The sequence below is a fragment of the Heptranchias perlo genome, chromosome 9 (genome assembly GCF_035084215.1).
Source record: "Heptranchias perlo isolate sHepPer1 chromosome 9, sHepPer1.hap1, whole genome shotgun sequence".
NCBI lineage: Eukaryota > Metazoa > Chordata > Chondrichthyes > Hexanchiformes > Hexanchidae > Heptranchias > Heptranchias perlo.
The window spans coordinates 28,337,774-28,351,119 of NC_090333.1; the positions used below are offsets into that span (position 1 = coordinate 28,337,774).

Below are 13,346 nucleotides of genomic sequence, written 5' to 3' on the forward strand. Positions count from 1 at the left end.
TGTGTAATCATCAGCAAACATCTCCACTTCTGACCATAGAGGAACAGAGGAACAGGAGTAGGCCATTCAGTCCCTCGTGCCTGCTCTGCCATTTGATAAGATAATGGCTGATCTGTGATCTAACTCCATATACCTGCCTTTGGCCCAAATCCCTTAATACCTTTGGTTGCTAAAAAGCTATCCATCTCACATTTAAATTTAGCAATTGAGCTAGTATCAATTGCTGTTTGCGGAAGAGAGTTCCAAACTTCTACCAACCTTTGTGTGTAGAAATGTTTTCTAATCTCTCCTGAAAGGTCTGGCTCTAATTTTTCGACTGTGCCCCCTACTCCTAGAATCCCCAACCAGTGGAAATAGTTTCTCTCTCTCCACCCTATCTGTTCCCCTTAATATCTTATAAACTTCGATCAGATCACCCCTTAACCTTCGAAACTCTAGAGAATACAACCCCAATTTGTGTAATCTCTCCTTGTAACTTAATCCTTGAAGTCCGGGTATCATTCTAGTAAACCTACGCTGCACTCCCTCCAAGGCCAATATGTCCTTCCGAAGGTGCGGTGCCCAGAACTGCTCACAGTACTCCAGGTGCGGCCTAACCAGGGTTTTGTATAGCTGCAGCATAACTTCTGACCCCTTGTACTCCAGTCCTCTAGATATAAAGGCCAGCATTCCATTAGCCTTATTGATTATTTTCTGCATTTCATGATACTTCAAAGATCTATGTACCTGAACCCCTAAGTCCCTTTGGACATCCACTGTTTTTAACTTTTTACCATTTGTCGACATTGGGCAAAACTGTTGCAGATGGAATTCATTCACCTAATCTATCAATATCGCTTTGTAATTTTATGTTTTCATCTCCACTGCTTACAATGCCACCAATCTTTGTGTCATCGGCAAACTTAGATATGAGACTTTCTATGCCTTCATCTAAGTCATTAATAAATATTGTGAATAATTGAGGCCCCAAGACAGATCCCTGCGGGACTCCACTAGTCACACCCTGCCAATGTGAATACTTACCTATTATCCCTACTCTCTGTCGCCTTTCGCTCAGCCAATTTCCTAACCAAATCCGTACTTTTCCCTCGATTCCATGGGCTTCTAACTTAGCTAACAGTCTCTTATGTGTTTTGGAAGTCCATATAAATAACATCCATTGACATTCCCCTGTCCACTACTTTAGTGATGGAGGGAAGGTCATTGATGAAGTAGCTGAAGATGGTTGGGCCTCGGACACTGCCCTGAGGAACTCCTGCAGCGATGTCCTGGGGCTGAGATGATTGTCCTCCAACAACCACTACCATCTTCCTTTGTGCTTTGTATGACTCCAGCCACTGGAGAGCTTTCCCCTTCATTCCCATTGACTTCAGTTTTACTAGGGCTCCTTGGTGTCACACTCGGTCAAATGCTGCCTTGATGTCAAGGGCAGTCACTCTCATCTCACCTCTGGAATTCAGCTCTTCTGTCCATGTTTGGACCAAGGCTGTAATGAGGTCTGGAGCCGAGTGGTCCTGGCGGAACCCAAACTGAGCATCGGTGAGCAGGTTATTGGTGAGTAAGTGCCGCTTGATAGCGCTGTCGACGATACCTTCCATCACTTTGCTGATGATTAAGAGTAGACTGATGGGGCGGTAATTGGCCGGATTGGATTTGTCGTTTTTGTGGACAGGACATACCTGGGCAATTTTCCACCTTGTCGGGTAGATGCCAGTGTTGTAGCTGTACTGGAACAGTTTGGCTAGTTCTGGGGCACAAATCTTCAGCACTACAGCCGGGATGTTGTCGGGGCCCATAGCCTTTGTTGTATCCAGTGCACTCAGCCGTTTCTTGATATCACGTGGAGTGAATCGAATTGGCTGAAGACTGGTTTCTGTGATGGTGGGGATATCGGGAGGAGGCCGAGATGGATCATCCACTCGGCACTTCTGGCTGAAGATGGTTGCAAACGCTTCAGCCTTGTCTTTTGCACTCACGTGCTGGACTCTGCCATCATTGAGGATGGGGATGTTCACAGAGCCGCCTCCTCCCGTCAGTTGTTTAATTGTCCACCACCATTCATGACTGGATGTGGCAGGACTGCAGAGCTTTGATCTGATCCGTTGGTTGTGGAATCGCTTAGCTCTGTCTATAGCATGTTGCTTCCGCTGTTTAGCATGCATGTCGTCCTGAGTTGTAGCTTCACCAGGTTGGCACCTCATTTTTAGGTACGCCTGGTGCTGCTCCTGGCATGCTCTTCTACACTCCTCATTGAACCAGGGTTGATCCCCTGGCTTGTTGGTAATGTTAGAATGAGGAATATGCCGGGCCATGAGGTTACAGATTGTGCTGGAATACAAATCTGCTGCTGCTGATGGCCCACAGCGCCTCGTGGATGCCCAGTTTTGAGCTGCTAGATCTGTTCTAAATCTATCCCATTTAGCACGGTGGTAGTGCCACACAACACGTTGGATGGTGTCCTCAGTGCAAAGACGGGACTTCGTCTCCACGAGGACTGTGCGGTGGTCACTCCTACCAATACTGTCATGGACAGATGCATCTGCGACAGGTGGATTGGTGAGGACGAGGTCAAGTAAGTTTTTCCCTCATGTTGGTTCGCTCATCACCTGCCGCAGACCCAGTCTGGCAGTTATGTCCTTCAGGACTCAGCCAGCTCGGTCAGTTGTGGTGCTACCAAGCCACTCTTGGTGATGGACATTGAAGTCCCCCACCCAGAGTACATTCTGTGCCCTTGCTACCCTCAGTGCTTCCTCCAAGTGATGTTCAACATGGAGGAGGACTGATTCATCAGCTGAGGGAGGGCGGTAGGTGATAATCAGTAGGAGGTTTCCTTGCCCATGTTTGACCTGATGCCATGAGATTTCACGGGGTCCGCAGTCAATGTTGAGGACTCCCAAGGCCACTCCCTCCTGACTGTATTTCACTGTGCCACCACCTCTGGTGGGTCTGTCCTGCCAGTGGGACAGGACATACCCAGGGATGGTGATGGAAGAGTCTGGGACGTTGGCTGAAAGGTATGATTCTGTGAGTATGGCTATGTCAGGCTGTTGCTTGACTAGTCCGTGGGACAGCTCTCCCAATTTTGGCACAAGTCCCCATATGTTAGTGAGGAGGACTTTGCAGAGTCGACTGGGCTTGGTTTGCCTTCGTTGTGTCCGGTGCCTAGTGGTCCATCCGGTTTTATTCCTATTATGGCTTTTCGTAGCGAGATTTTACAACTGGGACAGGTAGATTGCTGAGGACGAGGTTGAGAATCCCTACGTGGTCAGTTTTCGGTAAAATATTAAAATGCCTACGTGGCAAAGAAGCAGAATGCAAAATGGTTAGAAAGGGTTAATTAGTTAGTAACTGAGATTGATACAAGTGGCCTGGCCCTCCTGCTGGGCCATATGTTTGCTTAGTCAGCAGGCCTGCATTGTCTTATCAATGATAATTGTAAACAATTTTACAACACCAAGTTATAGTCCAGCAATTTTATTTTAAATTCACAAGCTTTCGGAGATTTTCTCCTTCCTCAGGCAAATGTTTCAAGATCTCCTTGAAGCCTACGCATTTATACATATTGAACAATAATAAATGGTGTTTACAGACTGCCTCTGCAACTGCCCGTTGCCAAGGCAATCACCGTGTTCAGACAGAGAGGTGTTACCTGCAGAACCTCCGAATACACATTCAATAAAAAAACAAACAGGGAAAAAAAAACAGAGAAAAAAAAACACAGAGAGAGGCAGAAACATCCGGAAGGCAGAGAGAGCCAGCAAATGACCCATTATATTAAAAACAGATAACATTTGTTCGCTGGTGGGGTAACGTGTAGCGTGACATGAACCCAAGATCCCGGTTGAGGCCGTCCTCATGGGTGCGGAACTTGGCTATCAATTTCTGCTCGACGATTTTGCGTTGTCGTGTGTCTCGAAGGCCGCCTTGGAGTACGCTTACCCGAAGGTCGGTGGATGAATGTCCATGACTGCTGAAGTGTTCCCCGACTGGGAGGGAACCCTCCTGTTTGGCGATTGTTGCGCGGTGTCCGTTCATCCGTTGTCGCAGCGTCTGCATGGTCTCGCCAATGTACCATGCTCTGGGGCATCCTTTCCTGCCTTTCCATCCTTTCCATCCCAACCTCAAACAGACCATCGTTCGCAGCAAACTACCTAGCTTTCAAGAGAACAGCGTCCACGACGCCACACAACCCTGCCACGGTAACCTCTGCAAGACATGCCAGATCATCGACACAGATACCACCATCACACGAGATGACACCACCCACCAGGTGCATGGTTCATACTCCTGTGACTCAGCCAACGTTGTCTACCTCATACGTTGCAGGAAAGGATGCCCCAGAGCATGGTACATTGGCGAGACCATGCAGACGCTGCGACAACGGATGAACGGACACCGCGCAACAATCGCCAAACAGGAGGGTTCCCTCCCAGTCGGGGAACACTTCAGCAGTCATGGACATTCATCCACCGACCTTCGGGTAAGCGTACTCCAAGGCGGCCTTCGAGACACACGACAACGCAAAATCGTCGAGCAGAAATTGATAGCCAAGTTCCGCACCCATGAGGACGGCCTCAACCGGGATCTTGGGTTCATGTCACGCTACACGTTACCCCACCAGCGAACAAATGTTATCTGTTTTTAATATAATGGGTCATTTGCTGGCTCTCTCTGCCTTCCGGATGTTTCTGCCTCTCTCTGTGTTTTTTTTTCTCTGTTTTTTTTTCCCTGTTTGTTTTTTTATTGAATGTGTATTCGGAGGTTCTGCAGGTAACACCTCTCTGTCTGAACACGGTGATTGCCTTGGCAACGGGCAGTTGCAGAGGCAGTCTGTAAACACCATTTATTATTGTTCAATATGTATAAATGCGTAGGCTTCAAGGAGATCTTGAAACATTTGCCTGAGGAAGGAGAAAATCTCCGAAAGCTTGTGAATTTAAAATAAAATTGCTGGACTATAACTTGGTGTTGTAAAATTGTTTACAATTGTCAACCCCAGTCCATCACCGGCATCTCCACATCATGCTTATCAATGATAGGTCTTTGATGTGAGTCAAGGACTGGTCTGAATGTCTCCATGTTTATGGCAGATCAATATAGGTAACGAGCTTAGCCAAAGTTGAAAGACATTCCAGGTTGGGAGATAAGGAACAGAAGGGACAGGGAAGAACATTCCAAGTTGGAAGATGAGGAAGTGTCCCCTTTGATGTCTAACAGCAACATAGTCAGCACATGATTATTTATGATTGGCCGGAAATAATGTAACCTCGCATGGCAACCTATGCCCGGCTTATGATTGGTGTTGACCCTCGTTAAGTATGTTCCAACCCTATTGATTTGTATAAAAACGTGTGGATTTCTGTATGTTTCTTGTTCTTGCTCTGCCAGCATAGAGGGACTCTATCAGGAGTCCAAATCAATGCTGCAGACTAAGAACCCTGCTATTAAAGTTGTGCTGAACTTTAAAATGTATTCGACTTCAGTTATTACTGGACCAGACTGAGGGGAAAGAATCCGGATCGTCAAGGTCAAGTAGGTTTTTTCCTTGTGTCCTTCAGGGCTCGGTCAGTAGTGATGCTACCGAGCCACTCTTGGTGATGGACATTGAAGTCCCCCCCCCGAGTACATTCTGTGCCTTTTCTACCCTCAGTGCTTCTGAACGTTGAGAAGTACTGATTCATCAGAAGGAAGGTAGGTGGTAATCAGCAAGAGGTTTCCTTGTCCATGTTTGCCTGATGCCATGAGATATCATGGGGTCCGGAGTCAATGTTGAGGACTCTCGGCCACTCTCTCCTGACTGTATATCACTGTGCCGGTACCTCTACTGGGTCTGTCCTGCCGGTGGGATAGGACATACCCAGGGATGGTGATGGAGGAGTCTGGGACATTGGCAGAAAGGTATGATTCTGTGAGTATGGCTGTGTCAGGTTGCAGCCTGTGGGACAGCTTCACAATTTTGGCACAAATCCTCAGATGTTAGTGAGGAGGACTTTGCAGAGTCAACTGGGTGTGGTTTGCCTTTGTTGTGTCCAGTGCCTGGTGGTCGAATGGCGGGTGGTCTGTCCGGTTTATTCCGGTTTTAGAGAGCTATTTTTATTCCAGCTTTTTATTCCAAATTTTATTTAATTAACTGAATTTAAATTCCCCAGCTGCCGTGGTGGAATTTGAACTCATGTCTCCGGATTAATAGACCAGGCCTCTGGATTATTAGTTGAGTAACATAACCACTATGCCACCGTACTTGTACATATGTACACATCATTCTTGCCTCAAGATTAAAGGATCCCATTAAATAGAATCAGTACTAATGCATGATAATCTCCATTAATTTGTTTCCTTCAACCTTCTGATATCTTGTTTCAATTCTTCAGGCTCTGGATGTACTCACATCAGCTGTGGAATATGGGTTAGATGATCTTCAAAAGGTAAGACTTCTGATAAATAATATCTGGGTAATGAGATCGGAAGGGTAATGTAGTCTGTTGCAGTGAGTATGTAGAAATCTGAAATACGTTGCTGTGAGTTCAACAGAAATCATCGGGCTGGGCAGTGATTCATAAATTTTTGCGCAATGCGACTTCCTAATTTCATAATACTGCCCATATTATGATTCATGATTGCTGATGGAATTTGTACGGATAGGCAAGGAGAAGAAACTATACCAATGCATTTATGCGCTCAGATTATTTTGGAGTCTACTGATTATATATTTTACAAATTAGTTTCATCACTTTTTTGCACGCTTTTAGGTGGTTTCACATTAAATATAAATGTTTTCTTCCTCCATTAAATACCTCTTCCCGTACCTGTGTGCTCCACTCTGATTCTGCGCGTTGGAACATGATGGGGAGCACTAACAAGTGACGTAGTTTATTTTACTTTAAATTCACAAATAGATAAATTTAAGATTTAAAGAAAAATGTATTTTACGCATAATATATAGTTACTAGTTGTGAGTAAATTGTATTCCTTTTACAGGAATGTGTACCATACATAAAGATAAGGAAATGCATATATTTGGCCTTTACTATTATGTAAATACGGACTTAGGTTTGAATGGTAATTCCACCAAGATGGCATAAATATGCATGAGATCTGTCAAAGCAGGGAAAAATGGTAAAAAGTCAAAATTAAAGGCACAAATCTGAATGCATGGAGCATTTGTGACAAGATAGACAAATTAGTTGCACAAATAGAGATAAATGGGTTTGATCTAATAGCCATTACAGAGACATGGTTGCAAGGTGACCATGGTTGGGAGCTAAATATTCCAGGGTATGTGACGTTTAGAAAAGACAGGCAGAATGGAAAAGGAGGGGATGTAACCCTAATAATAAAGGATGACATAAGGACAGTGGTGAGAAAGGATCTTGGCTTGGAAGATCAGGAAGTAGAATCAATATGGGTGGAGATAAGAAATAACAAGTGGCAGAAAATACTGGTTGGAGTAGTCTATAGGCCCCCTAATGGTAGCTATATCGTTGGACAGAGTATTAATCATGAAATAATAGGACTTGTAACAAAGGTAATGCAATAATCGGTGGTGGGGGGGGGACTTTAATCTGCATATAGACTGGACAAATCAAATTGGCAAAGATAGTCTGGAGGACGAGTTCATGGAATGCATTTGAGACAGTTTCCTAGAACAATATGTAATGGAACCAACCAGGGAACAAGCTATTTTAGATCTTGTATTATATAATGAGACAGGGTTAATTAATAATCTCACGGTAAAGGATCCTCTGGGGAAGAGCGATCATGATATGATAGAATCTCACATTGAGTTTGAGAGTGACGCACTTAAGTCCGAAACTAGAGTTTTAAACTTAAACAAAGCCAATTACGTAGGTATGAGGGGCGAGTTGGCTAAGGTTGATTGGGAAATTAAATTAAAGGGCATGACTGTAGAAAAGCAATGGCAAACATTTGAAGAAATATTTCAATATTCTCAACAAATATACATTCCATTGAGAAATAAAAACAAAACTGGAAAAGTGATCTATCCATGGCTAACTAAAGAAGTTAAGGATAGTATTAGATTAAAAGAAGAGGCCTATAATGTTGCGAAGAAGACTGAGGATTGGGAGAGTTTTAGAAACCAACAAAGGATGACCAAAAAATTGAAAAAAGGGGGAAAGTAGAATATGACAGTAAACTAGCAAGAAATATAAAAACAGATTGTACGAGCATCTACAAATTTGTTAAAAAGGAAGAGATAGGGGAAAGTAAACATGGAATCCTTGGAGGCTGAGACAGGAGAAATTGTAATGGGGAATCAGGAAATGACAGAGATGTAAAACAAATATTTTGTATCTGTCTTCACAGTAGAAGACACAAAAAGCATACCAGAAATAGTGGGGAACCAAGGGTCTGATGAGAGTGAGGAACTTAAAGTAATTAATATCAGTAGGGAAAAAGTACTTGCGCAACTAAAAGCTGATAATTCCCCTGGAGCTGATGGCCTACATCCGAGGGTTCTAAAAGAGGAGGCTGCAGAGATAGTGGATGCATTGGTAGTGATCTTCCAAAATTCCCTAGATTCTAGAACGGTCCCAGCAGATTGGAAGGTAGCAAATGTAACACCGCTATTCAAGAAAGGAGAGAGAGAGAAAACAGGGAACTATAGGCCAGTTAGCCTGACATCAGTCATCAGGAAAATGCTGGAATCCATTATTAAGGAAGTGGTAACAGGGCACTTAGACAGTCATAATATGATTAGACAGAGTCAACATGGTTTTATGAAAGGGAAATCATGTTTGACAAATTTGTTAGTTTTTTGAGGATGTTACTAGCAGAGTAGATAAAGGGGAACCAATGGATGCAATATATTTGGATTTTCAAAAGGCATTCGATAAGGTGCCACATAAAAGGTTGTTATGCAAGACAAGGGCTCATGGGGTTGGGGGTAATGTATTAGCATGGATAGAGGATTCTATCCTCTGTCCGTAAAAGACAGAAAACAGAGAGTAGGGATAAACGGGTCATTTTCAGGTTGGCAGGCTGTAAGTAGTGGGTGCCTCAAGGATCGGTGCTTGGGCCTCAGCTATTTACAATCTATATTAATGACTTAGATGAAGGGACCCAGTGTAAAGTATCCAGGTTTGTTGACTGTACAAAGCTCGGTAGGAAAGTAAGCTGTGAGGAGCACACAAGAAGTCTGCAAAGGGATATAGACAGGTTAAGCGAGTGGGCAAGGAAGTGGCAGATGGAGTATAATGTGAGGTTATTCACTTTGTTAGGAAGAATAGAAAAACAGAATATTTTTTAAATGGTGAGAAACTATTAAATATTGGTGTTCAGAGGGATTTGGGTACAAAAAACACAAAAAGTTAGCGTGCAAATACAGCAATTAATTTGGAAGGCAAATGGCATGTTGGCCCTTATTGCAAGAGGGTTGGAGTACAAGAGTAAGGAAGTCTTACTACAATTGTGCAGGGCTTTGGTGAGAGTACTGTGTACAGTTTTGATCTCCTTATCTGAGGAAGGATATACTTGCCTTAGAGGTGGCGCAATGAAGGTTCACTAGATTAAATCATGGGATGAGAGGGTTGTCTTATGAGGAGAGATTGAATAGAATGGGCCTATACTCTCAGGAGTTCAGAAGAATGAGAGGTGATCTTATTGAAACAAATAAGATTCTGAGGGGCTTGACAGGGTAGATGCTGAGAGGTTGTTTCCCCTGGCTGGAGAGTCTAGAACTATGGGGCATAGTTGCAGGATGAGGGGTCAGCTATTTAAGACTGAGATGAGGAGGAATTTCTTCACTCAGAGGGTTGTGAATCTTTGGAATTCTCTACCCCAGAGGCGTGTCGATGCTGAGTCGTTGAATATGTTTAAAGCTGAGATAGATAAATTTTTGGACTCTGGGGTAACCAAGGGATGTGGGGATCATGCAGGAAAGTGGAGTTGAGGTCGAAGATCAGCCATGATCTTACTGAATGGCGGAGCAGGCTCGAGAGGCCGTAGGCCTACTCCAGCTCCTATTTCTTATATTCTTATTTGCTTTTCTATCCCGTGTCGCGGTAGTATTGAAATAACATCTGGTCTTTTCCCTCAGGTAGCTATCCCAATAAAATACTGAGAGCTCTACTTCCCACCATTAACTATTTGTGTAAAATCTTACATGGGTTTTTTGAATTGATGGCTAGTTGTTTTGGTAACCCTGAGTCCATTGTGCAAACTACAGACTTTTTAGACACTGCATTGTTATTATACATAGAAGTTACAACATGGAAACAGGTCATTCGGTCAACCAGTGCCTGTTGGCATTTTCCCTCCAGATGAGCACTAACAGAATGACATCATCTGTACCACACATCTGTATCTCCAAGGAGCTACTTCATACTTCTCCAGCAATAGTGATGTGCTGCTGCATACGGCAGTCCATAATGCCTTAATGTAAATTAGATGATATTGCTGCTTCTGGATGTGCTAACAAGCACTTCAAGGGGTGATTTTCTTGAACTCCTCCAAAGGCTGTAGTGTTACAGATATAATAGCACCACTGCTTGCCATTTTTTCTGACTTGGTTAGCTAGCATTGCAGTTGTATGCTTGCTGGCCTATATCCACAGTCATTGAGCAAGGCCAGGCCAGGGATGGGAAATTTAAGTCATGTTTTGCACATGCAGTAGCTTCTTTGCTGCCAGTGCTGTGCAACCCAACCCCAAATATAAATGGGTAGAAAGCACAACATTAGAAGCTCCAGCATTGTATAGAACCACTTCTACTGGAAGCGATTCTGTAAAGGGGAAATTAGTCTATTTCTCAGCTGTTCTTTATAAAAGCTCCATTTTTTTCAGCTGTTCTAATCAAATTTTATTACTGGAACGGAGAAGATTAAGAGGCAATTTAATAGAGGTTATCAAAATTCTGAAAAGTTTTGAAAGTGTAAATAGCGAAAGATTGTTTCCACTGATTTGGTGAATCAGTAGCAAGGGGGCATAGTCTCATAACTATCACCAACAGAATGAAAGGAGAAGTTAGAAGAACTTTTCTCACACACAAGATGGAATGTTTTACCACAAGTGGCTTTCATGGCAGACATTATAACATAATTTAAAAGGGAACTGGATAAGTATTTGAAAAGGAGGAACATAAATGGTTATTGAGAAAGGGCAGGGATTACAATAGATAGCTCCACTTGAAGAACTAACACTGCTACATGTAGTGGGCTGAATAGCCTCCTGTCGTGTTGTACATTCTATCTTAACTCCAAGATTGCTTTTGAATTTCCCAAATTATCTTGCATGTTGAAATGGATTTTTTTGTCCCTAATTAAAGTGAGTCATCGTACAAAATGCAGTGCTTGTGAGAGAGAACGTTTTCTCCACGATGCAGGCCAGTTTCTAACTTCAAAGGAAAAACATTTCATGTGTGAACACACTAACGCATCTCAAATATACGTTTCAACTGTGTTTCAGAGAGTGGTAAAGGAAGGAGCAAGAGTTTTGATAACGTGTCTCTGAAATGGGTTTTTGAACACTGCCTGTTTGCTGTCAAAAGTGGTTAAGTATCACCATAGTTACAATGGATATCAAAACTCCTTTAACATATAAGCATGACAAAGATGAGTAACAAGAACCATTTATTTAAAGACTGCTGATTACTTATGAGTCCTAAACCTGTGCCGGAGATGCTGCCAGTCTCAGTACTGCATACTCTATTTTATTTAATTAATTTCCGTACATTTTTGTTATAGTTATATTTCTACTTCCCTCTCCCCATGCCATTTTCTCCTCTCCATTTCATTCTTGTCCTGAAGGCATTGGCTGTTTGCTGGGGAACTGTTCTATTGGTGCTGATCACCCTCCAACACTTTGTCCAAGTGTCTATTCTTGATGTGAGAGCCTAGATAGTGTCAGTAGGCTATTTAACTATAAGGGGCATTGCAGCTGAGCTTGTTCACCCCTCCCCCCCCCACCCCCCCAACATCTACACACGTGCACTTCCAACAGGGGTTACTAGATTGCAATTAAGAGCAGATTTTTCCTCTTCCTAACCCAGGAGACACTGACACCATTTGTAGCATCCTGCTTGCTGCCAGACTGGCTGAAATCAGCTAACTCAGCACGTCCTGTAAATTGAGCCTGGGAGCTTCCTGGTCAGTTACTTACTGACTTGGCCAGTTAAGTCATTGGGGAAGTCATTTCTATCCAGTTTCAGGACCCCTCTCACATCTCTCATACTTTTCTGTTTGAGAAGGAAAGAGATATAGAAAATTCACAGACTTTCTACCAGGACTATTCTGCAACCAGCCCGTAAGAGGTTCAGGAGACTGTGATTCATTCTGCCAAAAACCCGTACACCCATTCCTCCAGTCAGGTCAAGTTGGGAAACTTACTTTGTGTGGGACAATCAAAGACATGAACCTAAAACCATGCACAATGTGCACTTCTAAGTAGTGGAGAAGAATGTGGATTTCTTGATATCAATAGAAAAGTCTAAAATAAGGTGTAAAATAATGGGCTATAAATTCTCTCTGACTGCAAAGAATAATCAATATTAATTCTCATCTCAGCACAAAATTCCAATGCACAATTTGAATTTGCTTGGAATACAGAATATAGAATCCCTGATTCAAGCCAAAAAAAACCCAAAATATCTTGGCAGGCTAACTATACATTTGATGTTTTACTTGTATTTGTACATGTGCCTAACTGGTTCAGAATGTAAATGATTAATTCCCTCTATGAAATGGTTGTCAATATTATTTCTCTTTGCTGAGATTTGGTGCCTTGTAATATGGAACTTGACTATGTTTTGTGCTCCCCTGCAGGCCTGGACCTGCCTCCTAAACCAATTCCAGAAGTTCAAATGTGTCTAGGGTGCTACAAGCTGAAGGCTTTTCAGAAAATATCTCACCCAGCATTGCTTCCCTGATGTCAGTCAGGATGTGTAGCTCATCTCTTAGTAAAATCAAATTACATCTGTCAGAAGATCTGGGATTGGGGAGAAGCATTCTATACAGAGGATACTTGTTTACAAGGGAGTGAATGTATGGCATAGCAGAGTGTTTTGAGTGAGGGTCATGATGTGTGGAGCTGTGTTATAGTGAGGGGTAATGGAGTATGTTGGAGAGATTTCAACTTTAAACTGTTAATGCAGGATTAGGAAACATGAGTACAACGTAAGAAATTTATGTTTGATAAGAATGCTTGCTTCCCCAACAGAGTAGTAGATGTGTGGAACAGAGTTTCTTCATTTAATCCTTTAAAGAAGGAATTGGACAAATAGCTAATTAAGTACGGGATTGAAGGTTATAGGGGTATAGATGAGTAAATAGACATAGATGAATAAATATGCTCTAGAACACAATGGTTCAGGTCTAGTTGACAGAGTGAATGG

At 42.9% G+C, this 13,346-nt stretch overlaps 1 protein-coding gene across 1 annotated transcript in view; it reads left to right on the forward strand.

Moving 5' to 3' along the window:
• The window catches only part of LOC137325232 (BTB/POZ domain-containing protein 19-like), a 182,818-nt gene that overhangs the window by 16,466 nt on the left and 153,006 nt on the right, over window positions 1-13,346 (forward strand). Inside the window, exon 3 of the mRNA XM_067990087.1 lies at window positions 6,372-6,425. Within this exon, the coding sequence (XP_067846188.1) occupies window positions 6,372-6,425 (54 nt within the window). The remainder of the gene's footprint in view (window positions 1-6,371; window positions 6,426-13,346) is intronic.